This window comes from Balaenoptera ricei, chromosome 3, assembly GCF_028023285.1.
Source record: "Balaenoptera ricei isolate mBalRic1 chromosome 3, mBalRic1.hap2, whole genome shotgun sequence".
NCBI lineage: Eukaryota > Metazoa > Chordata > Mammalia > Artiodactyla > Balaenopteridae > Balaenoptera > Balaenoptera ricei.
Window position 1 is genome coordinate 138,877,129 of NC_082641.1, and position 25,802 is coordinate 138,902,930.

Genomic DNA, 25,802 nt, shown 5'->3' on the forward strand with positions numbered 1-25,802 from the left:
GGACATGCTCCTCTGCGCACACCAGAAAAAAGTATAAGGAAAAGGTGACAGTATACTAAAACCTGAGATGACTTGCCATTTTTAACGTATGTTGTTGCCTTTTTGCTTATTTCAGTTGTGCCATGACAGTCCCAGCTTGACCATGTAAGGAAAAGAAAACTCCCCTGCCTGACGTGGAGGAGGAGCTGATGATGGAAGCGTGACATCTACTCAAGAATGAGGAAGAAGGTGGCCTTCTCCCTACTTTTCCTTTGATTATAAAACTGTAGCCCACTAAGTTCTCAGGGCACGGCACCCTCTCACCCTCCCACTTGTAAAAGGTGTCCTATTGTATTTATTTATGTTTTTGGCTGAGTTGGGTCTTCTTTGCTGCGTGCAGGCTTTCTCTAGTTGTGGCAAGCGGGGGCTACTCTTCGTTGCGGTGCACAGGCTTCTCATTGCAGTGGCTTCTTTTGTTGCAGAGCACGGGCTCTAGGCATGCGGGCTTCAGTAGTTGTGGCGTGTGGGCTCAGTAGTTGTGGCTCACGGGCTCTAGAGCTCAGGCTTAGTAGTTGTGGCACACGGGCTTAGTTGTTCCACGGCATGTGGGATCTTCCTGGACCGGGGCTTGAACCCGTGTCCCCTGCATTGGCAGGCGGATTCTTTTTTTTTTTTTTAAATGGGAGCACTACTTTAAATTTATTTATTTATTTATTTATGGCTGTGTTGGGTCTTCGTTTCTGTGCTAGGGCTTTCTCTAGTTGTGGCAAGCGGGGGCCACTCTTCATTGCGGTGCGCGGGTCTCTCACTGTCGCGGCCTCTCTTGTTGCGGAGCACAGACTCCAGACACGCAGGCTCAGTAATTGTGGCTCACGGGCCTAGTTGCTCCGCGGCATGTGGGATCTTCCCAGACCAGGGCTCGAAGCCGTGTCCCCTGCATTGGCAGGCAGATTCTCAACCACTGCGCCACCAGGGAAGCCCGACAGGCGGATTCTTAACCACTGCATCACCAGGAGAGCCCCAAAGCGTCCTATTCTAATAAATCACTTCTTATCTATCACTTTGCCTCTCACTGAATTCTTTCTGCACTGAGACATAAAGGACCGGAGCTTCTTTGAGCCCCCTAAATGCCACCTAGCGATTTCAAATGTGCATTAGATACTGTTATCTAGGTACTTCAGAGAGGAGCTAAAGCAGAGGATATGGGGGAAGGCCCCATAGGGTCCTGCTTGGTTACACTTTTTTCCCCTGCTCCATCTTCTCTTATTATCCATTCTTTCAGTAGAAAGAGCAGCCTGTCTAAGTACAAGTGGCTGGGGTGAGAGTTGGTAGCAGTATATTCAGTTGCTGGGCCAGGCAAGCATGTTTTGAATTCTGACCTCTTCAATACAATAACATTTTTGCATGATTAAGTCTGCACAGTTTGTTCCAAAACATTACCTTGCAAAGCAGGATGGTCTGTGCCTAGACAGCATCCCAAGCTTGGTCCTCATGGTTTGTGAACAAGGATCTGAATACTGAAGGCTTGTATGGAGTTGACCATGGACTGGATCAAGCACAAATGGCCACGCCAGGGATGCTCACAGGGAAGTGGGACAGCCATGCCTCACATTTCCTATGACAGCAGCGCATTAGCGCTAGCAGGTTCTGCCTCTAAGGACCCAGGGCTTATAGGCCAGGGCACATCAATGCATTTGCAGACTCTAGAATCACCATTAGAAAGTCACGTCCTCCAGAGCTTACAGAGAGGCTGCCTGTCCCTCACAGAGCTTGTGTGGACAGAGGATGGACTTCAGTTTTGGATTATGGCTGATTGGAAAATATTTTTACTTTCTGGACTTTTTGAGCAGGGCAATCACTCCTCCTCCAAGCCCCTAAGCGGCCCCCACTAACTCCACTGATAACAACTGCATGAAAGTGTCTTTTAATTTTTAAATACATGTTCGAAAACTACAGAGAAGTCGAAAGAAGGATATTTTTTAAAAAAAGATATACCCACTGTTATCACTTTAGTATATATTAGTGCTGTCCAACAAAAAGAGAAGATGAACTACAAATATGAGCTGTGCTTGTAATCTTAAAATTTCTAGTACCACATTAAAAAAGGTTAAAAGAAACAGGTGAAATGAATTTAAATAGTACTTTAACTTAATATATACAAAATATCATATCAACAGATGATCACCATTAAAATTATTAATGGGATATTTTACATTCTTTCATACCATATTTGAAGCCTAGTGCGTATTTTGCATGTATAGTACATCTCACCACATTCCAAGTGCTCAGTAGCCATGTGTGGTCAGTGCCTGTAATATTGATCAGTTCAGGGCTGTGTGTGCGCGCGTGCACTCTGTGAACCTTCACTCAAAATTTGGTTCCGATGTTGTACCAAAGGAGGGAGCACTCAGGCTGTCTTACCAGCTTGCCCAGATGTGCGTGTGAGGCAGAGGTAAGAGGGAGAGGCAAGGCTTAAAAGCTGTCGGTTGTCAATCAACAAAAAAAGGACCTCTCTCTATGTGTGTGTGTATCTGTATATATTAATATCTATCTATCTATCTATCTATCTAGTTATATAAAGTATTCTTCCAGATGAGGAAAGATACTCAAAACTACATGTTAAAAAAATTAAGTGGGGGGTAAATTGGAAGGCACAAAAAGCTTAAGACTTAGCAGAAGAAGACTGTTTTATATATAGCAAAAATGGACCAGTTTGGGGATGGACACACAACAACCACTCCCACTAGCAAATGCAGCCCAGTCATGGCTCCTAAGACAGAACTGAGACCTGGGGCACTTGTTGCTCCTTTTCCTACAATGTTCTCCATCCCCCCACCCCCCCACCCCGGGCTTCTCCCTCACTTCTTTCAGTCTCTGTCAAGTCTTACCTCCTCTACCTCATCTGAGAGGTCATCTTGTTCGTTGACACCATCTGAATAGAGGTTCCCTTGCCCCTGTTATTCTCTCTTCCCTCTCGGCTTTATGTTTCTTTGAAGCAGCTACCACTTACAGGATTTGTTATTTTGTTTGTTGTTTATCTCCCCCATGAAACTGGAAGCTCTGTAGGGCAGGGGTTCAGGTCTTTTTATTCACCACTTTGGTCCCAGCACTTAGAGAAGAGGCTGGCACACAGTAGGTTCTCAGTGTGTGGTTGTTGAATGAATGCCTGATTGATTAGGAGAAGGAAAGGAGGTGGGTACTTGGAAAGAGGAGCCAGCAGGCCCCACCATTGGTGCTAATAAATGTTTTCATAAAAGACAAAGTCATGATTTTTCTTTTTTTAAGAAAAGCAATTTTGTTTTCAAGTACCTAGAATGACATTAGGCTAACTAAGGATTTCTGGAATGCTTTGGGATTTCTTTTAATGAATAGATGAAAATTATATCTAATTAGCATTAATTTTTATGTGTAAATGGGTATATCCAAATTGTATAAAAGCAGTTCTCTTGAATAATTTAAACATCCTCTTCACCCTACAAGGCATTTAGCACACTCTTCCTTCAAAGATTTTATTAATGGGAACTGAAATCATGAGGTTGAAATGCAAAATAAAGGAGATTTTTTTTCTTTATGCAGGCACGCAAGTGAATACCTCAGAAATGGGTAGACCCAAGAATCAGATTCTAAGGATCCTGGGAAGTTAACTCAATGGCCTGTGATAACCTCAAATTTATTAAAAAGAATATAGGAAGAAGGGAAAGCCTTCTTTATGGTAGAATTCAAATTAATGTATAAAGAATGATGGAGGGGCTTCCCTGGTGGCGCAGTGGTTGAGAATCTGCCTGCTAACGCAGGGGACACGGGTTCAAGCCCTGGTCTGGGAAGATCCCACATGCCACGGAGCAACTAGGCCCGTGAGCCACAACTACTGAGCCTGCGCGTCTGGAGCCTGTGCTCCGCAACAAGAGAGGCCGCGACAGTGAGAGGCCCGCGCACCGCGATGAAGAGTGGCCCCCGCTCGCCGCAACTGGAGAAAGCCCTCGCACAGAAACGAAGACCCAACACAGCCAAAAAAAAATTAATTAATTAATTAATTAAAATATTAAAAAAAAAAAAAAAAGAATGATGGAAATAGAAAATCACCATTAGGCAAAACTGTTGCTGCAGGCAGATGTCATCACTGTATGCTAAAATTAGTGGGTGAAAGTGTTATGAGAAAGAGGATATTAACACAGCCTCAAAGTATCTCTCCACAAGATAGCTATATTAATTCTCAAGGGAAAAACAGAACCTTCACAGTGGAGAAGCATGGGAGATACCACCTACACCAGGTGATTGAAGTTAACATCACTAGTCCTGAGGATCCGGTACATCAACTCTGAGGACCACCTGATGTGATTCACTGAGAAGGCACAATATCACTGTGTGGGATCCTTGGCAAAAATGCAGAATCCACATTTTTTTTTTTTTTGGCCATGCCCCACAACATGTGTGAGCTTAGTTCCCCAAGCAGGGATTGAACCCATGCCCCCTGCATTGGAAGCGTGGAGTCTTAACCACTGGACTGCCAGGGAAGTCCAAGAATCCACATTTAATCACGAGGAAATATCAGGCAAACCCAACCTGAGGGACATTTTACAAAATAACTGATAGCTGCTCTTCAAAAATGTACTGATAATGAATGATTAAGGAAGACCAAGGAATTTGGATTTGAGGTGATGATGGGGACTTGAAATTACATGCCATGTTGGATCCTGGTTTAGATCCTGGGCCAGAAAAAGGACATCGGTGGGACAATTAGCAAAATTTGAATAACATCTATGGATTAGTTAATCATCTTGTATCAACGTTAATTTCCTGGTTTAAATACTTGTACTAAGATTATGGATGATGCTAACATTAGGAGAAGCTGGGTCATAGTTATAAGGCAACTCTTATACTATTTTTGCAGTTTTTTTCTATGAAATGAATTCAAAATAAAAACTCAAAAAAAGATAGGTATATTTACTTGGTAATCTGAACTGAGCATAGTAATAATGTTAACAGTAGTAATACTAGCTGTTATGGGTTGCATTTTGTCCCCCACTCCAATTCACAGGTTGAAGTTCTAATACTCTCAGGAATGTCACCTTATTTAGAGATAGGGTCACTGCAGATGTAATTAAGGTGAGGTCATACTGGAGACGGGTGTCCCCCTAATCCAATATGTCCTTACAAAAAGGGGAAATTTGGACACAGGCAGGCACACAGGGAGGACACCATGTGGAGATTAAGGCAGAGATTGGGGTGATGTAGCAGGAGTCAAGGAATGCCAAAGATTGCCAGCAAACCACCAAAAGCTAGGAGAGAGGCATGGAACAGATTCTCCCTTGCAGCCCCCAGAAGAAATCAATCTTGCCGACAGCTTCATCTTGGACTTCGAGCCTCTAGAACTGTGAGGCAGTAAATTTCTGTTGTTTAAGCCACCTGGTTTGTGGTACTTTGTTACATCAGCCCTAACAAACTAATATACTAGTTAGCATTTCTTGAGAACTTAGAACATTGAGCTCTTCACATGCATTATCTCATTTCATCTTCACCCCATCCCTTTGCAGAAGGTGTTATTACTGCTTCCAATTTATAGCTGAGAGGATTGATGCATAGAGTGGGTAAGTAACTTGCCCTGGGTCACACAGCTAGCAAATGGCGGGGTGGGTTAAAACCTCTATAGTCTGACACCAGCATGTTCCTATCCACTGCACACACTTCTGGATTCCAATGACAAAGATTTCTTATGAGATGTGAAATGGTTACCTTTGATTAATTTCTCTCTATACATCATATATAAATTCCAGAGATGAAAAATAGTCAAGTGCACACGTGGGTACCCTACCCTGTTTCCTTACCACCCATTCCTCCACAACCACCCCAGCCTGGTGGAATCAAATGTCTGCCTCCTTGGAAACACTGAACTTCCTATGTCCGAGTTCTCCCAAGAAAGGAGTGTTAGTCATTAAGGAGATATTCCATTTTGAAAGTGAGCAACTAATTTAAGCAAATATTTGGGATTAAACTCAGTCATTCAGATACATGGGAGACTGCACTCTGGGGCAGTGGAGCTACTTAAAAAAAAGTGGAGAGCAAACATTTCCTCTATTTTAGAGCAAAGAATCTGAGAATTGCCCACTGGGTTTCATTTGTTTGCCTTCTTGAGTCATTCCTTCATTCAATTAACCTTTGTTGAGCACCCCTGGGCTTCTTGGTGCCGGGCTCAGCCGGCATAAATTGACGAAGAAGATAGTCCTAGCTTTCAGTTAGTCTCTCATTCAGGGTTGGTCCCAAGGCAAAAAAGGTGGAGGTGAAAGCTTTTGAAAGCAAATCACTGTTTCCCAATTCGTAACCCATCTCCTCATAGGCATTGTTTTCTGAACGACTGAAGCTAATTTTCTTGTATTATATGCTGGTGATCCCCAGCTCCCTATCTCCAGTCCAAATTTCACTTACAGGCTCCAGATCCATATATCCAAAGTTTATTGGATGCTCCAATTTGTTGTCCCATATATATGTCCACAGATGTAAAGTGGAACTCATCATCTTTATTCCCTCATCTTTGTTCCTTCCCCACTCAATCCTCCTCCTCCCCTCTCAGTGAATGGTACCACCAGTGACCAAATTGATCAAGTCAGAAACCTCTCAGTTCCATGACAGTAAGGACTGTTTGTTTATTCTGAGGCAACATTCTGTGTCTAGCTCAGTCTTGGACCACGTACTGTGGAAGGTACTAATAACGACCTGATGAGCGAATGAATGAACGGGCTTCATTCTTGCATCCTTGATTCTTCTCTCTCTTAGCACTCATGTCCAACCCATAGGCCCTGTCATTTCTCTCCATCATTTCTTTCAAAGTAGTCCTCTCATCTCCATCCCTTACCAGCATTTTCCCAGTCCAAACTGTCACAATCTCTCACCCGGACCACTACTGTGACCTTTACCTGGTCCTCTTGGCTTCTCTCTTGCCACCTCCCAATCTGTTCTCCATGTAGCAACTTGAGTGAACTGGTAAAAACAGAAATCTGACCCCATCGCTTCTCTGCCTAAAACCTTTCAATGACTTTCTGTTGTCATCGTGATGAAGCCCAAGCTTGATATTTGAGGACCCACTTAATTTAGTTCCTACTTATCTCCCTATCCTTATTTTTCATCTTTCTCCTTTCCTTCTCCTCCTCCCCTACTTTGCTTCAGCTAAAATGAGTTTTCTGCGGGTTTCCAAACATGTCTTTCCCTCTTCCAGACTTGTGCTCATGTTAGTCGCTTCGCCTGGCAATTCCTCTTAATACTTAAAGCCACAGCCTGGGTACTTTAGGATCTTGTTTTAGTTTCTATTGCTGCTGCAACAAATGGCCTATATTTAGCTGCTTGCAGTAATACCCATTTATTATCTTGCAGATCTGAAGGTCACAGGTCTAGGCAGCTTTGGCTGGGTTCTCTGCTTAGTGTCTCACAAGGCAGGGCTGCATTCCTTTGTGGAAGCTCTGGGGAACAATCTGCTTCCAAACTCATTCAGGTTTTTGGCAGAATTTAGTTCCTTGTGGTTGTAGGAGTGAGGTTCCCCTTTCCTGGAAATGTGGCCCCTCCATATTTAAGCCAGCAATGGCAGGTCAAACCCTTCTCATTCTTCAAAAGTCTGTGACTTCTCCCTCTAGTGCCATCTTTTTGACTTTCAAGGGCTCATGTGATTACACTTGTTCCACCTGGATAATTTGGGATAATCTCATCATAGCCACAGGTGCTAAGAACTAGGGCATGGACATCTTTGGGGGGGGCATTATTTTGCCTATCACAGATGCCCACCTTCAAATCTAGGTTCTCTGTCCCTCCCTTTTGCTCCAGTGGCAGGCACTGCTGGTTGCCTCACCAATAAGTATTTCCCACTCTCAGCTACTTTCCTGCTATCAGAGCCTGCCTCTCACTTTAGAGGGTGAAAATGCCAGGTTTTTGCTTTCCCAGCCTCTCTTGTAGGTAGGGCATGGGCACATCTGCCGGAGGACTCTGGGAAAGATGTCTTCTCTGATTAAAAAAAAAACTTAGAGGAGAACGGCCTTTCTGATCTTCAGGCATGGTACTATGAGGACATGATGTTGGGGACTGCAGAAGCCATCTCGAGGGGCACACGTGAGGACAAAAGCCAGCACACTGGAGCTAGTGGAGAAGAGAGTTGAGAGGAGTCTGAGTTCTTGATGACACCATTGAATTACTGAGTTACGTCCCACCACAACTTACCTCCAGGCTTTTTCTTAGGTTGCCCTAATTGTTCGTTATTGATCAAGCCACTTTTTAGTGGCTCAAGCCACTTTTTAGTCGACCTGCCCACCTTGCTCATGTACTCTCTCCTGCACCTATGTACCTGGCACAGTAAACACCTAGCAATTATTGGCTGAATGAATGAATGAGTGAAAGCTCTCCCTCTCCTTCAATTTCCTCTACTCCAAGCACTCTCACTATGACAAGGGCTGCCATGTATGGTTGGGCAGGCTGTGTCCGGCACAAGGGTCCCTGGTCTAGGGGGCAAATAAGGGCTGAAATCTAGCCTGTTCTCCACTTGGTAAGCCAGCATCCTGGCATGGGGCCGTGCCTGCCCAGGGGAAAGGACACGTTTTTTCTTATTAGCAGTAAGGTGCTCTAGGCTAGTAGCAGTACTGTGGCAGCCTAAATTCTGACTTTTCTTTTCTGATAGGGTGCACGCCCTTGCCGTTTGTTTTCCACTCTCCCAAGGAGTGAAGCAGAGGATCCTCTTTGGGTCCTGGACACCATGTTCCAAGGAGCGCAGTGACTATTTTGAGAAACTGATTAGTACTAAAGTGCTTGTGGAGCTCCCAGGTTTTAATGTGCAGCCCTTCTCTGGCAATAGGCTGGTCATTTTAATACCATTCTTCTGGAAATTATAACTTAATATAACAGGAACTGCCAAAATGGGAGTCAGGAGACCCAAATTCAAGCGTGAGCTCTGGCATTAATCAGGCTCTGAGTGCTTGGGTAAGGCAGCAACCTTCTCTGGCCTTCAGTTTCCTCACCTATAAAACTAGAGGTTCTCAAACTGTGTCCTGCAGAGTTTAGGGATGTTGAGGTGGCACCCCAGGGCTCTCAATGGTGAATAGGGAGGTGGGACTGAGTGGGTAGGAAGCTTCAGTCAGAGCAGTTCTGCTTTTGTTTGCTTTACATGTAGGACTTTATAAAAAAATTAATTTTTAATTATGCAGGAAATCTACTAATATATCCTTCCTGTAAGGAATTAGAACACTGCAGACACAATCAAAGCCCCTTTGGTACCCATCCTCCCCAGTCCCCTTGTATGTTGGAAATTCATTTAAGATTTCCGTTTGAACAAACGGATCCTGGCTCAAACAAGTTAGGGAACCACTGGTCTGGTTAGCCTCCAAGGACCCCAAAAGTGCAAAAAAGAGGGATTTCAGAGAAAAGGGCAAGCCACTGCTGGAGAATGTTCCACAAGGTTGAGTGGAAACCCATGCAATGGTTTGTTGAAATGCAGTGTTGCTCTGGGTGCTGTAATTTGGGGGCAATGTCACTGCTGTGTACTGGCAGTGTACCCAGGAGAGGGCTGGTGCGGGGGAGGACATAGATTTATGAGTTAGAATGGGAAGGCTTGTGTACATGTCCCAAACCTGCCCTCATTTCCATGGGGAGGGAAGATGAGGTGGCATTAGGACTGCTTATTTTTGGCCTGACTTTAGAAAAACAGCAACTGCAACTAACATTTGTTGTATACTTGCTGGGTGCTGGGTGCTCCGACCCTGGTCTCGGGTAGCCCTCACAGCATCCCTGGGAGGTGATGGCACTGCCAGCATACTTGTTTTAGAGGTGAGGAAACTGAGGCAGGACGAGATTAAGGAATTGCCTAGGGGCACATCACTGGTTAGTAGGGTGTGGGGATATGAGCCCAGGGCCAGATGCACACCCCCCCCCCACTCTGCCCTATGTCCAGGCACTGCCTGCTGCCATTTTAACTCCATCCCACCTGTTTGAGTGTTGGGTGGTGGGTGTGGGAAGGACAGAGCTGACTGGACACTGTGGTTTGTCTAAGATTTGTCCCCCTGACTTTCCCTCTCCCTCAAACTCCGGGGCCATGGGCAGAATGCTCAGTTCCCTGGAGCCCCCGTTGCTCAGGTTAGCAAGCAGCCAGGGAAGACGCCAGGTGGGCTGGAGTGAAGGGCAGGGGAGAGCTGGTTTGTGCTCCTCAGGAAAGGAGATGGGAGATTAGCGAGCAGCTGCAGAGCCCTGCGGCCCATCCTGCACGGGCACCCACCAGGTGAGAGCATGAGCACGACCGCAGGCCCCGGGACCCAGGCCTGCGTGGAGGAAAATGCGAATCAATTCTGCTTCCTGCAGAAGGAGGCTTTTCAGTATGCGTACCTGGTCTTCTCCCCCTTTGGCCCGAATGCTGATTTTATTTTTGCATTTTATGAGCTTGAGAGAGGGAATTCATTTCCTTGGTATAATATGAGCCTCTGGAGTAATCTCGTCCAAATACATTTTGCTCACAGATTCTGTCCTGGTAGAGGGGCCGTACTGAAATGAAATGGAAAGAGATGATTAAGATCTGATTTATAGGTAAGGTGAATTGGTAGGTTTACGCCAAATTATTGCATCCAGGAAGGTGAAAGGGAATGACAGCCTCTTCCTAGGAGCTGGAAACCTTTATAAAAAGAAATATTTAGGGTGCACGTGCTCTTATGCCAGCCAGGCTATATTTTAATATATTCTACCATGTTTGTCCCCTTTTTCTCTCTCTCTAGACTGTACAATCCCCGAAGGCAAGAACTGGGTTCATTGCATCTTGGGCAATTTTATTTATAAGAAAGGGATTCTACACTGCAGAGGTTTTTTACTCTCAAGGGACTGAGCTGTCTCTTTCTTCCCCATTGGCTGATTAATACTGCCTCCTTCCCAACCTAGTTCTTAGAGACATCGGGGCCTCCTAACAATGACTCCTTCATCTCCCCAGCCCCCAAAAGCACAGGGTCTAGAGTTATGCTTCTTTCAGGCGATAAGTAGTATGGTAAGAATATTAACACCAAGCTTTTATTGAGTACTTCTATGGATCAGGTATGTTTTAAAAATTAACTAATTAATTTGTTTTTATTTTTGGCTCTGTAGGGTCTTCGTTGCTGTGCTCAGGCTCTCTCTTGTTGCAGCGAGCAGGGGCTACTCTTCCTTGCGGTGTGCAAGCTTCTCTTTTTTGTGGCTTCTCTTGTTGCGGAGCACGGGCTCTAGGCGCGCAGGCTTCAGTAGTTGTGGCTTGCGGGCTTACTTGCTCCACGGCATGTGGGATCTTCCAGGACCAGGGCTGGAACCTGTGTCCCCTGCATTGGCAGGCGGATTCTTAACCACTGCGCCACCAGGGAAGCCCTGGATCAGGTATTTTTCTAAGCATTTTCTAAGTGTTATTCCATTTAATCCTCACAACTACCCTGTGAGATAGGAAATGTTATTATCCCATTTTACACATGAGGAAACTGGGGCTTGGGTTGCTCAAAATCACAGAGCTAGTCAGTGGAAATAGCTACCATTTTCTGGGTACTTACTGTGGACCAGGAATCGTGCCAATCCCATTAAACCGGTGATGTCATTTCATAGTGCTCTTAACCCTCAGGAAGTGACCTCCAGTGCTTAGAATTTAAAGCTTAAGCCTTTGGAAACCATGTGAGGGCAAGGTCTTTTTCACCCCTGTATCCAGAAAGTAGCGGATGGTGCCAGGGGCAGAGTGATAAACAATGTTTGTGGAGTGAATGAAGGAACAGCAAAGGTGTCTGTCCTATGGGAGCTACTTGCCCAGACCACCCCCCAACACACACACACCAAGACATGTGAATCCTCCTGACACTCAGGCTGCCCTTGCAGCAGGCTTCCTGACCATGGCTACCTCTCTGCAGGCAGGTAGGGTATCACCAGGACCCAACCTGGCATCGTTGGAAATCAAGTACTCCAGGCCTTCCCCAGGGTCGTGCCAGCTGTAAGGGGCAGAACCTGATTTTCTGATGTCAGTTCCTTCCTGTGCTGGCCTGGCTCCTTTTTCTGACTTGGCCGACAGCCTCTCATAGATGAGGATCTGAATGTTTAGGAGAATGTCTTTATTCAATTTTCAGTTTATTCATTTTCTATTTTAAAAACAGAGAGTTGTTGTTTAATGGGTACAGAGTCTGGGAAGAAGAGTAAGTTCTGGAGATGGATGGTAGTGATGGTTGTACAACAATGTGGCTGTAGTTAATATCACTGAGCTCTACACCTAAAAATGGTTAAAATGGTAAATTTTATGTTATGTGTATTTTACCACAATTAAAAAACCACAAATATGAGTCTGCTTTTCTAACACAACAAGACGTCTGGGGTAGGTACTTACAGGGGTTGGTTCAGTTCCTTGATGATATCACTAGGGTCCCAGAGTCTTTTTATCTTTCCTGTCTTAGCATGATGGCTTCTATCCTGGGTGCAAGGCATCCTCTGAGACTTCTTAAATTTCATCTGCTGAAGAGAGGAAGAAGGAGGGGAAGGGAGATGTAAGCCATAGCTCTGTCTTTTAACAGGAAAACCCCCAGAAGAATTTCCTTATATCTCATGAGCCAGAACTGGGTCTCATGACCTTGCTGGGCAGCAAGAGCAACTGGAAAAGTGATTACTTAGCTTCCCAACCTTTGAGCTGAGGAGGGACATCAGGGGAGAAGGCAGTTGGGAGAACTGATGGGGTCCAGTGCCCTGCTGAAGGTTACATGGTCACATAGCAGGGCTGGGTAGGCCCAGGGCCCAGGCTCCCGGTGCCCCGTCCTGAGCTCTTTTGCTAGGACATTTGATGCATTTGTAGTGGCTAGTTTCCCAATAGAAAGGACTGTCCTGGAGAATATTTTTCAAAGAGAAAAACTCTCCATTGCTTACATGTAACTGAAATTAATCAACTGCTAAGAGGCTGTGTTAGGAAAGCACTGGGCCTTGGTGGAGCCAGGACACCTGAGCGGTGCCCCAGGCTTGCCGGAAGTTTTGGGAAATGTCCCCAGGTCTCTGTGCTTATGAAATGTGATTATGTTTTTCTTGGTTAGTTTTGTTCATTAAGTGCCCAGTAAGTGTTTTGGTATCTCTAGATGAAAGGCCCTTAGAAGAACGCATAGTTGTTATTAACCAACCACGTGCTATCAAGTGTGGGTTTATTAACACAAGATGATATGTTTCAAATGTTGGATTAGGATGATAGAAACTTTACACTATACCTCCAGGCCAGGAGTAGAGTGCAATAAGGGGTCCAGGTGACACTTAAAATAAGGAATGTAAACAAACATCCCTATTATAATTACCTTGCCATTGCAAGGAAGCCAGATGTGTGCACTTGGCTTTTGAAGATAGCAGAGAATGGACACCATTCTCTCTGATCCCACCACTTGTTTTTTCCGTGGCCAGGGCCTGCCAGTTCCTCGGAACTGGCAGGCCCTGGCCATCCTTTGAGCCCAAAGTGGGCACCTCCCCTTCTCTATCGAGTCTTCCTGGGTGACTCCAGGTTATTACTGATCCTTCTTCATTCTTACCCCAGGGCACCATATACACCATATACACTGAATATTTTCACATTTAGTGGTATTGAAGTTAACTTTTCATCCCAGTCTTGTAGGCTTTGCCACGAGTGGGCACTGTTTCGGGGTGGCAAACCCAAGGTGTTTTGGAACTCCTCAACCCCAGGGCCTAGCAGTTGGCCAGACAGATGGCAAACCCTCCATGAACACTGGAGCTGGACCTATAGGATGGGCTGCCCATGGCTCTACCAGGTGAGAAATTTGTTTCATGATGTTTTGGAAACCAGTAGAGTTGATTCCAGCTTAGAAGGTGACAGAAGCAAGAGTATCCAACCCCTGAAGGGGCATAATGCAGTTTAGTGCCCTTGCAGAGTCCTCCGTGGTCAGATCACAGGGACATTTCCTGAGCTTGGCAAGACACTGACTTTCCTATAAAGGGAAAGGGCCCATTGTGCAAAACCAGAAATGAAATTGCTTCACGGTGGGGCAATCCTTCAATGGTAAGGGAAAAATAACACAGCCCTGGTAAGCGTGGGAACAGGATACCCAGTCAACTGAGAAAGCCCAAAATATTATTGCAAAGAAGAGTTATATTTTTATTAGTTCACCATCAGAATATAAAAATAAATAAGTAAACAGAAAATAAATGGAATCATTTTACAGAAAGCACATTCATTACTTAAAAGTAGCATTTTAATGGCTCGGCACTTTCTAGTCATATCTGCTTGTCATGTTCCCTCATGCTGACAAGTAAGAGATTCATGGCTGTTTTCTCCGCATCTGTCTGCTTCTCTGTGTGCCTATTAAGGAACAACCGGCAATTCTGACAATTTTGTCCTTAGCCATAACTATGCTTGTCTTCTCTCTTGAATCATAAGATCTTTTTACTTTCCAGACACTTAAGATATCTCCATGTCATTCTCCTTCGTCTTACACATAGAAGGGGGCTGCCAGGAAGGCTGAAGCTGAATTTCAATTCCAATCATCATTTTTAGCTCTTTCTAATTTCAGGCATCCAAAGACTAAACTTGCTTAGAGGTGCAAACAGCTCTGAATTATCACCACTACTTCAAGGAAGTCTTCATGGACATGGGAACTAATATCTGCTCTCCAGGACCTCCTCAAAGAGTTTGTGTCTCCATGTCTATTTAACTATCTCTTGTGTTCTAATCCATCACAAATATATTATGGCGCTGGCATCAGAACACTGTGTTCTTACTGGTTGCCATAAAACTGATGCACTTGCAGCCTCGATTGAAAAGTTGTCAGTATAAATAACACATAAATTCACATTTTGCATAATAGGGCCCATTCCTTATAAATCAGGTCATGAGTATATGAAACATATATCTTGGCACACAAATGTTAAATAACAGTAATAAATTAATAAATACATAAATTACTTAAATATGTAAATAACATAAAAGTCAGCTTGACCTGCTAGCTGGAAACTGTATAAATAAATTAGCTGATTGTTTCGGTGAGCATTTCAATATAAAAATACAGCAAAGACATCTTTATAATCCTAAAAAAAAAAAAAGCAAATTGGTAGAAAATATCTTTAGGGGGAGGGTCCTGTTCCATTGCATCTTTTAAAAATTTAGCATAATGTCTTCCACTTTTCTTCCAAAGTTTCATCCTGAGATTAGAACCTGAAAAAGAATGGCGAGTGTCTATGTGGATTTGAAATTCAGTAGCAAACCCTTCTTATTTCGCACAACACATTATCTGGGGCAGTTGGATTTTGGGGGTTCCTCGTCAGAAGGGTCCAGCCCTTTCTTATGTGGCCTAGGATTTTGCTGATACCATGCTTACCAGAGGCTGTCTTGAGAGTTTTCTTTTCTTTTCGTTGTTTTTTTTTGGCCGTGCCTTGAGGCATGTGGGATCTTAGTTCCCCAACCAGGGATCGAACCCGTACCCCCTGCATTGGGAGCACGGAGTCTTAACTGCTGGACCGCCAGGGAAGTCTCGAGAGTTTTCTTAAAAGAATATCTGATCATGTCATTTCCTTGCTTAAAGCCCTTCAGTGGCCCCCAGTGGTCTCCAGATAAGATTCTAATTCCTGGAAACAGCTTGCAGGACACCTGTGCTCTGACTCTTGGCTACTTCTCTCTCCCACTGCCTACCCTCCTGGAAGGGCAGGACCTGTGCCTGCTTTCTTTACTGCAGTGTCCCTGTGCCCAGCATAGTGCTTGGAATACTATGGGCATCAATCAGTATCTGTTAATGAACAAATGGATGTTTCTGCCTCTGGTGACTGCGTGTTGGGCATCCCACCCCCTCTTTCCTGTCCCACACAGCCCCCACCATTGTCCTGCACCTGGGTACACTGAGTGTGCAGGTCTGGGCTGGGCTTCACAGGCTTGCTCACCTAACTGCAGGATACAGATGCCCATTCGCTCCAGGATGAGCTGTAGTAGCGGTCCCGGGCTTGCACGCGGACGTTGGCATCTTTGTGGCACGTGACCTTGGCTGAGGTTTTGTCCATGAAGAGTTTATCTTTCTGCAAAGGAGAGGGAAATTTTTGGCAATGCAATCACAAGGTGGGCTGGGCATATTTTGGCAAAGTACAGTCTCCCAAAACAGCCACACGTTGGTCTCAGGGCACCACACTCGCAATTCATAGGGGTGTGTATAGAACTTGTGCCACCTGCTGACAGAAGCTCTCAACACAGATGCGGCTTTTCTACTTTATAAGCCCAAAGCCCTGAGGGAGAAATTGTTTGGTCCAGTTTTCATCTTTCTAGCACAGTTGCCTTGCATGAAGGCCCCATGTGCACTCACCGCAGGTCAATGGTGGGACTGAGACAGATTTGCTCTAGCTGTCCCCTGGATATTCTGAAATTCCATATCCTGATCCTTTTATCAGAATAAAATCTGTGTTCAAGCCCAGGCATTGCTATTTATTAGCTATGTGGCCACAGGAGAATATCTTAGACTCTCTGTTTCTCAGTTCCTCACTTGTAAGAGAGGGATAATAATACTCCCTCACAGAGTTAAAGTAGCAAGGTATTTAACCATGTAGAAAGTGCTCTATAAATACTACCTATTAATAATATAGATCTTATATTGGGAAGTACATATCAAGATTTTAAATAATTTTTAGGTAAAATCTACTCCAGAATAGCCCTTCCCTTCCACAAAAAAATTCTCAGGGAGTACCTGAATCACTGAATTTCTACCACGTTCTAAACACTATGCCGAATAAGGCCTTTGTTTAGTGATTTCTAAAACTGGCGTCCAAGGAGTCTCAGGCTCTATAAGAGGGCCTCTAGGACCTTGGGATTATGATGCTCAGGCAAGAAAGTTTGAAAGCTGTTGTCTTAGCCAACATTCTGTTCAATAAGATAATTTCACAATAATGTGGAACAGCCAGGAATTATCTATTTTGGATGAGATATAGCATGAATGTTCTATCACCCATTATATTCATCAATTTGAAACATTTTTAGGCTCCTAGAGCCCAGATTTCCTATATCAGGACCAATTCTTTTTTTTTTAATTTAATTAATTAATTTATTTATTTATTTTTGGCTGTGTTGGGTCTTTGTTTCTGTGCGAGGGCTTTCTCTGGTTGTGGCAAGCAGGGGCCACTCTTCATCATGGTTCGCGGGCCTCTCACTATCGCGGCCTCTCTTGTTGCGGAGCACAGGCTCCAGACGCGCAGTCTCAGTAATTGTGGCTCACGGGCCTCGTTGCTCCGCGGCATGTGGGATCTTCCCAGACCAGGGCTCAAACCCGTGTCCCCAGCATTGGCAGGCAGATTCTCAACTGCGCCACCAGGGAAGCCCAGGACCAATTCTGAGAGCAAGATAATGATCAACCATACTGGTGGCAGTAGGGTGTTAGGTGCATGGCCTTTGTGTCCTGGTTCTGCCACTTTCTAGCTGGGTGACCTTGGGCAAGTCACTTAACTTCTCTGAGCTTCAAAATCTTCACTAGTGAAGTGGTACGAGTAACACTGCCTGCCTTTCTAGGGTTACTGTGAGAATTAAATGAGATACGCAGGGAAAACCCTTAGCACAGTTTCAGGCACATAGAAAGTGCCAAATAAACATTCGCTGTTATTATCATCATTCATCTCCTTGATGTGGGCCTACATAAACCTGACTACAGAATAGACGGCACCTGAATCACATCTTACCCTTTCTCTCTTGTTCTTGCCCTGGACCTGAACACAAAATGTCAGGGAGAAGTAGGAATGTGGGGTGCTCCAGGTGTCAGGGTACTCCCAGCTGACCTCCACATGCCGGGAATTCTTTAATGGCTTCAGCTGCAGGTTCTTGGGTGGGTCTGGTTTGACTGTGGAAGAGAGAGAAACACTCTTTATTTTGCTAATGGAGCTTTGGGGTAAGGTAGTTCTGGCTTCTGGTCTCACTTTCGCCTTTGACCAGCTCTGAGTCCATATCATAGTTACTTAACTTCTCTGAGCGCCTGGTTGGCAGATGTGAGGCACCCCTGCGGCTGGCGTTCACGCTGGTGCCTGTACGAGGCAGCCCTCACCAACTGCTGCCTCCTCTACGGCTGAACCTGAGAGAGGCTCAGAATCCTTCTCATCCCTGTGCAGTCACAGGGGCCCTGGTGGTGGAACCACCTCTGTGTGGTGCTCAGAGGAAAGTTCTTAGAGACAACAAGATGCTCACATCTGGGCCTGCAGTGAAGGACCACCCTCTCTGTAATCAATCCCCCTCTGCACCAGACTCAGAATTGGGCTGAGCCTCTTGCTGGGGACCAGATGAGAGATTTTCCACTTAGTGCTCTTTCTTTAGCCCTTTCGTGGAATCTGACACTGACCTGTCCTGAGGCAGTTACAGCCAAATTGTCTCTGTGCTCGGTCACTCATTCATTCAATAAAAAGCCCCCATTATGTGCCAGCCGCTGGACAGTGCATGGAAAGCACAACAGTGAGTGTCAGAAAGACTCTGTCCTCAAGTAGTGTACCTTTTTCTAGGAGGGGAAGGGGAGGGGAGAGAGTCCATGGAACGGGCTTGGGCTCTCTGGATCTAGCACCTCTCCACACAAAGACCAAGGCTCCTAGCAGATGCTCCACAAATATTCTTTCCTCTTCTCAACACAATGGCATTTTCTTTCCTTTAGGACTCAGCTAAATGCCACCTCCTCATAGAGACCTTCCCTGGTACCCAAGTGAACAAGACCCCACCCTCTCCTTTCCACCAAAGGCAATCTCCCCACAAATGCTTGAGCAGGTTCTGTGATTCTATCACTTTTTATTTCATGATGCATGTACATTGGATAAATGGTAAAGGAAATGACAAATGGCAAAAATCTCCATCTTCCAACTGAAAAAAACAGACATCCATTTTGGAGGGGTTTATATTCCAATAAAGAAGTCTCTTTTTCAAATGCTAGAGAAAGATTGGTTGGGAATAATTGCAGTTAGTAGGGGAAGCTCTGGTTCTGCATATGAATGTTATGCTTGAGGTGCTGCTCTTGAATTCAGCATGGAAGGTGCCTGAGCAGCAGAATAGAAGTGTAGCCAAGAGCCTGCTTTTTCTAGAGGGGCAGATCCAGGTCTGAATTGCTACGTGTGAGATCTGGGGCAAGTTGTTTAACCTAGCTAGGACTTAATTTCCACTTCCTTAAAATGCAGACAATTGTATCTACATTATAATTATTTTTCGGGGCAGGGTACAGAATAAAAGAGATAATGCATATAAACCCCTAACCCCAGTGCATGGGGCATTGTAACATGATGAACGGCATCTATCCTTATTAAGCACATATAATCAAGCAAACTCACTGATGTCCCTGATGAAGAAGCTGCTGGTGTAGTTTTCATACTTGAGCTTGTGAACAGCTTCCACCACGACCTCAATGGGCAGGCTCTCTTCGGCGGCTGGGCAGGCGCTGCCCTCCTGACACTCCACTGTGTACTTCTTATACTCCCTGTGGTCCACTCTGACCCTCTCTGCTGAGAGCGTCGCTGCTCCACACGTCACCCCTCGGGGGTCAGAGGAGCTGAAATCAAAGACAGATATTATCCTGTGTCACATGATTGCAGGTGCATCCCTAGCTGTTGTAACCAGACAGCTGTCTGAGGACACAATTTCTCCAGCTGGTTTGATTTCTCTCAAGGGGATAAGAAGCTGCCCTCCCCATGAGAACAAGCTTTGCTTTGAGAGGTAATAATTGGGTTGGTCTAAAAGTTCGTTCAGGTTTTTCCATAAGATCTTACGGAAAAACCCTAATGAACTTTTTGGCCAACCCAATACAAATGTTTGCCTCTGGCCTAAATGAATCTGAAAACTTTTAGATCCAAAGCTCCTGGTTAAATCTCCTTATTAAAATTTTTAACTCATATTCTGGATTTTAACGACAAAATCAGTACATACCAATTTTAAAAAATTAAAAAGATAAAGATGGTGTATAAATGAAATGTGTATGCCTCTTTTAACCCTAATCCCCTTTTTAACCCTAATGTCACTCCCTAGATATAAATACTATTCCTGGCTTGTCGTATCTCTCCAGACATTATTCTGTGAATATTCAAAGCAATCATATATCCACATGTATCAATATATATGCATACACACATATTTATATATACACACATAGATTTTATTTTTATGAAATAATATCAAATTATATATATATATTATATATAAAATTTGGTATACATAATTCTGCAACCATCTTTCCCCCTTCTGAACATATTATGGGGAGTGCTCCATGACAGACCACATGGATTGGGTTATTTATTTTGAGGACTGCACATTAAGCTGGGGCATAATGTACTACACTTTACTTAACATTTGCCCTGCTGATCACCAAGAACACCACAATGAACTCTTGCATCTATGTCTCTGTGCACTTGTATAAGCATTTCTTTAGCAAGCATTTTCATTTTAAAGATGGAATAGTAAGTCCCCAAAGGTTAATTTACTCAGTTAAATAGTGGCCAGGTCAGGATGATCACCTAGGGTTTACTCTGTTATCCTACACTGTTTGGGAACTTTGATGAGAGGGAAGGAAGTCACACAGAGTGTTAATGTAGGTTCTGTACCAAGGGAATTGGTTTCTCGGGGTAAGCCCAACTGCATAGGACAAACAGTGAACTTCAGATTGGTGTTGTCAGCAGAAGAGAAAGGAATTGAAGTGGCCCTGGGAAAATTTCTAGAGGCCTCACAGAGTTTTGGAGTCAGCCTTAGGGCTTGCAAGATCGATGCCCTAGAGCTCTTGTTTCTATTTTCAACTCGAGGTGCAATTTCGACAAGTCCTTCACAGCTTCAATTTCCCCTTTTATCACCACCACCCACCCCTGCCGTGGTGCTATGAGCCTTAATGAGGCATCGCCAGACAATTTGGATGAGTGGGTTCAAATACAGCAGAGGCTCTTCCCAGGCCCCAATAATATCCTGTTCTAATGCATACATTTGTTCAGGCAATTAGCTTAAATCTCCATGTCCTTTCCCTAATTTAGGCAAGGGTGTGTGTGTGTGGATGGGGGGTTAAAAATATAGGATTGGCTTTATTTTCTCCCTTATCATTAACTGAAAGGCCATTGCTAGGTTGCCCTTATTTTCTTAATGAGAAAGTTTTAGCAAAATGCTGAGAAACCAGAGTGGTTTCACTTACCCTGTGCTGCTTTTGACACTGAATTTCAAATCAGTACTGATTGCTGTCAGCCACCAGCAGGTGAAATGTCCGGAATAATTCTTTGCCTCACATTTTAGAAAGCTCTTATTTTTGGGTTCTGGATTTGAAAAGAACAAGAATTCAATATTTAGGGGTTTTCTTTCTTTTAAAATTGCAAAGATTTTTATTGCGATGAATCACAGGCCAACAAATGGTACAAGAGTGAAGATCTTTCATTTATTTCCTTGGAAAATCTGCTGTTCCCCAGGCAGACAGTCAGCGAGGACTGGGAATGTCCCAATAGGATGCTGATTCTGTATGCCACACACCCAACATATCGCACGGAGGTATTAATATTTTTCAAGGCTATCAGCCCAGTGCTGAGTTACACACTATGCACATTAACTAACTCCCATTAGCCATCCAATAATATCACTGTTATTTAAAAAGAATCTCAGGAAAAGCATCTAGACTTCCCATGAAACTCTCTCAGCAGGAGATTTTGATGGTTGATAACCCAAAGTGTCCGGCAAATGAAAAACAAAGGAAAATGTAGGTTTTGGGTGGTTTTAGTAAGGGACTTGGTATTACTTCATTAACTATACTAATCATGTCTTGCCTTTTAAATTTTTTATTTTTTTATCTCTTATGGAGCAAAAGAGAAAATTGGTGCTACCCAAGGGAATGGAATTACCTTTCTGGTCCTTTAAGATATCAGTGGACCAAATTCCATCTTCCTTTTTGTGAAGCAGGAGGAGCGAATGGCTCAGAACCTCGCCTCCTTTGTGACAGGTGTACTGCCCAGCATCTCCAAACTCTTTGACTTGGATGGTCAAGGTTTTGCCAGAACCCAAGACCTCATTGCTCTGGTCTGAGGTCCAGGTGATGCCGTCTTCTTCAGGGGTATCACAGGTGAGGACCACCATTTCTCCAGGGGCGTCAGGATACCAATCCAATTCTACAACATAAACTGGAGAGCACAGGGGTTGGAGAATCAGACTGTGTTTTTTGGATCACCCGGTATCTGGATGGCTAAAGCAGCACAACCTTGCTCATAACAGCAAATGCTTGCTAAGATGATCTCAGGTTTTTGGGCACCACTTGAGTTCAAGGTTGTAGAAGAGAGAAGCAAAGAGTTTAATAGCTGCCATCGACTTGTTAACTGCCAGGCTGCCGTGAATAATTAACCTCTAATTAGCTGGCAGATGAGGAAAACCTTGATATACTGAAAAATGCAAACAGCACAATATTCTTTCCCGAAGGCCTGGTGGATGTAAGAAACTTCCAGCACAGTTCACATTCATAGAGAATAAGTGTTGAGAAAGACTGACCAGGACTGAGATCCTGTCCCCAATAGCTGGCTGGGGAATTTGGAGAAAGATACTTAATTACCATGAGCCTCAGTTTCCTTGTCTGTAAAATGACAATAATAATAGTATCTGCCTTGTAGGTTTGGCTGTGAGGATTAAATGAAAAAAGCATGTAAAACACTTAGCACAGAACCTGTCACTCAGCATTGGTTGTTATTGTTATTCACACACCAAAGTTCAGACAACTGCATGAGAAACTGCCTTCCAATTTTCCACGGGGATTGAAGGATTTATTTCCGACTGCGTGAAACTCACCAATGGAGATTTTCATTCTCTCTGTGTTTTTAAAAGCTATTTTACCTTCTTACGAGGCAGTTCAGTAGATCTTAATCTTTCCATTTTGTAGAGAAGGGTACTGAGACCAAGAGGTTAAGCAAGGTTACATCAAGTGAGAAGCACAAGAGTTATATCTCAGAACTTCTGTCTCTGCAGCTTTGCACTGGATCTTTTTTTTTGGCTGCACCACGCAGCATGCAGGATCTTAGTTCCCTGACCAGGGATCGAACCCGGGCCCTTGCTAGTGAGAGTGCAGAGTCCTAACCACTGGACCACCAGGGAATTCCCTGCATTGAACCTTTATTACCAGTATCTAAACTGGCACTTGAGGAATGGCCTAATATAGTATTTCAAAGAGTATTTCACATCAAATCTTCGTTCATTCATTCATGCATCAATTATTAATTAAATAGAATTGTTTAATGCAGTACTTCTCAAAGCATGATCATCCAACTACTACCAGCAGCACGTGAGACTCAGCGTTGTAAATTCTCAGTCGCTGAATCAAGAACTTTGAGACAGGCCCAGTGACCTGTTTTTAACCTCTCCAGATGATTCTGAAACCCACTCTAGTTTGAGAGCCACAGTGGTGAAAAGCCTGGATGTTGGAATCACACAGGTCTGAGTTAGGATTCAGCTCTATCTCTTACACTGGCCTGTGGCCTTGGGCAAGGCATTCAATTACTCTAAGCTTCAGTGTCATTATCTTTAAAGTAAGCAACATATTATAGTACTTGATCCAGAAGGTGGAGATGTGGATCACATAAGCTAATTCATATAAGAGTTTGACACAGTGCCCTTAAATGAGCTGTAACTGCTGGCTCTTGTGACTGGTGTCCAAATGTAAAGCTGTTGTGGAATATAAAGTTCCCACTTGACATCAAAGGGATTTAAAACTACTGAATGGGTAACAGAGACGAAAGGTAAAAAGCATCTGGGCCCCAACTCTTGGAAAATGGTCAGCTGTGATGACATAAAACCATGTGGCACCTTTGGCTTTCTCTGGTTTCTCTCTGTCCCACTGGTGACTGACCAGCATGGCTATTTTCCTGTCACAACTAAGATTCAGAAGCCGAAGACCCTTGCCCAAGGGTAGGGGAAACAGCTGCAGGGGGCAGCCTGATGAGGCACATCTAGAACCTAATGCTTAGCTGCATCTCATCTTGTCTCCAAAGCTGCATGCCCTCTCAGTGTTTCTCACATTGACTTTCTGGAATTTCTATGGTTTACCAAATCAGAAGTAACTAACGGTGTACTATGAAAGGGCCAAAGCTCCTGAGCTCACTAAAAATCCCAGGGTTGGAAGGAATCTGGCATAATCACCTGGCTCAGGGCTTTGTCTTTATTCAAGGGAGGGTCTAAAACACTCAGAACTTCCTGGGGCAGAGCAGGGATGGCTGGACTGTCATCTTCCAGAAATTCTTAAGAATGGAGGAAGAGCCCCAAATTTCTTTCAGGGACCCATTTTAGTGTTGTATTCTCCTCACTATTGAAAGATCATTTCTCATCATCAGCTGCAATGTCTTCATTTTAAATGTATGCCTATTTCCTCTTGCTCAGCTGTCCAAGGACAGAGGAAACAATTGCTTCATGTCCTTCTGGTAAAACCTTCTTCAAATACTTAAGTTCATAAGTGTTGAAATGAGACAGAACTGGGATCAAGTTCCTGTTCCACCCTTACCAGGTATGTGAAATTGGGTAAGTTAGTTAATCTCTGTAGCCTCTATTTTTAATATCTGTAAAATGGGGTACACACAGTCCCTATCGCTTATGGTTGTGGTGAGAATTAAATGAGATGCTGGCCTCAATAAATATCAACTATTATTATTATTTTATTATTAAAGACAGTAATTGCCAACATTATTATGTTGGCTTCAATGAGAAATATCTGAGCGTCTTTCAGGAACAACTAACAATCAGTTAATACATACTTACCGTGTGTGAGATACTAGAAGGATAGAGGGAACCCCTTATTCTAATAATACCTATCTATTATTCTACTAATAATTTTTATTGATCACTGGGAAAATAAACATGTTCTCTTGAATCATCAGAGACATTATTTTAAATAACCAAAACAATAATACTAGCTAACATTTACTGTCACTTCATCATCTGTTGAGTTGTCTTCTGCATTCACTAGTACATTTAATAATCTATGTAGTAGATATCACTTTGTAATCCTCAGTTTACAGTCGAGGGAACTCAGGCTCAGAGGTGACCCAGCTCAAGGTCACATAACCAATAAGTGGCAGAATCAGCCTTGAACCCAAGTCAGTGTGGGTCTAAATTCCATGCTTTCCCCAAAGTGCTTGGTCAGAGGTAAGTCATCTCAGTGCCAACTGAGGGGGTAGTATTGCGTGGTGGAGTGGAAGATGTTAGAACATAGTTCTTATACTTTTCTAATCTTTCACTTTGGAATCTTAATCATATGACACAGCTGGTTTTTAGTAATACTGGCAAAATCCATCTCTCTTTTCCCACCATAGTCCATAAAAAGCTTCTTCTCTGGCATCTAATGTGAAAGCCAAACAGTATAGATACCCTCAAGCCATACAATAATAGATACCCTCAAAGGTGGAACAAGGACATAGGGCCCGTGTTATCCCAGAGTGATGGCTTTCACTAGGAAGCCCCAAGGCCTGCCCATTTCAGTCTGATTTCCCATCAGGGGCTGCCTGACAGTCCTGTCTTAGATCCTGGGGCCTTCACAGAGAATCAGGAAAGTCTGGTTACCATTTTTCTCCAGTTCCCATATAGCCGTGATGGGAGATGCCAGCAAAACCAGGGAAAACCAGGAGACAACCAACTGCTGAGGGTGCATCTGCAGGAGGGGGAGAAACAGAGGAGGAGATGGAGGAAAAGAGAAAGAAGAGGAGGGATAAGAGAAGAGAGAATGTCAGTAGTTAGGCAATCTCCTTTGGAAACCATATTCACATTCTATGTACATTGTCGTTAATCTTTATCTTCCTCTTTCTTCTCTACACTGTCAGGTTAATACTCAGTGAATTCCAGGATCCCTCTGCCAGTCTCTGGGTAAGAGCATCTCCAAATAGAGAACCGCAGACGATCTGCAGCTGAAAGATCCTTA

At 44.0% G+C, this 25,802-nt stretch overlaps 2 protein-coding genes across 2 annotated transcripts in view; one reads left to right on the plus strand and one right to left on the minus strand.

The window, feature by feature from the left end:
• The window catches only part of UBLCP1 (ubiquitin like domain containing CTD phosphatase 1), a 36,025-nt gene extending 34,986 nt beyond the window's left edge, over nt 1-1,039 (plus strand). The window contains exon 11 of the mRNA XM_059917610.1: nt 116-1,039. Within this exon, the coding sequence (XP_059773593.1) occupies nt 116-140 (25 nt within the window). The 3' untranslated portion in view covers nt 141-1,039. The remainder of the gene's footprint in view (nt 1-115) is intronic.
• A 14,801-nt stretch (nt 1,040-15,840) lies between these two features.
• Nucleotides 15,841-25,535, minus strand: IL12B (interleukin 12B). Its single transcript, XM_059919590.1, has 6 exons — nt 25,448-25,535; nt 21,760-22,035; nt 21,066-21,183; nt 19,231-19,448; nt 17,614-17,771; nt 15,841-15,972 (listed from the first exon to the last, which is right to left on the minus strand). Exons 1-6 carry the CDS (start codon nt 25,533-25,535, stop codon nt 15,841-15,843), a joined length of 990 nt encoding a protein of 329 aa, XP_059775573.1.
• Between the last annotated feature and the right edge of the window lie 267 nt (nt 25,536-25,802).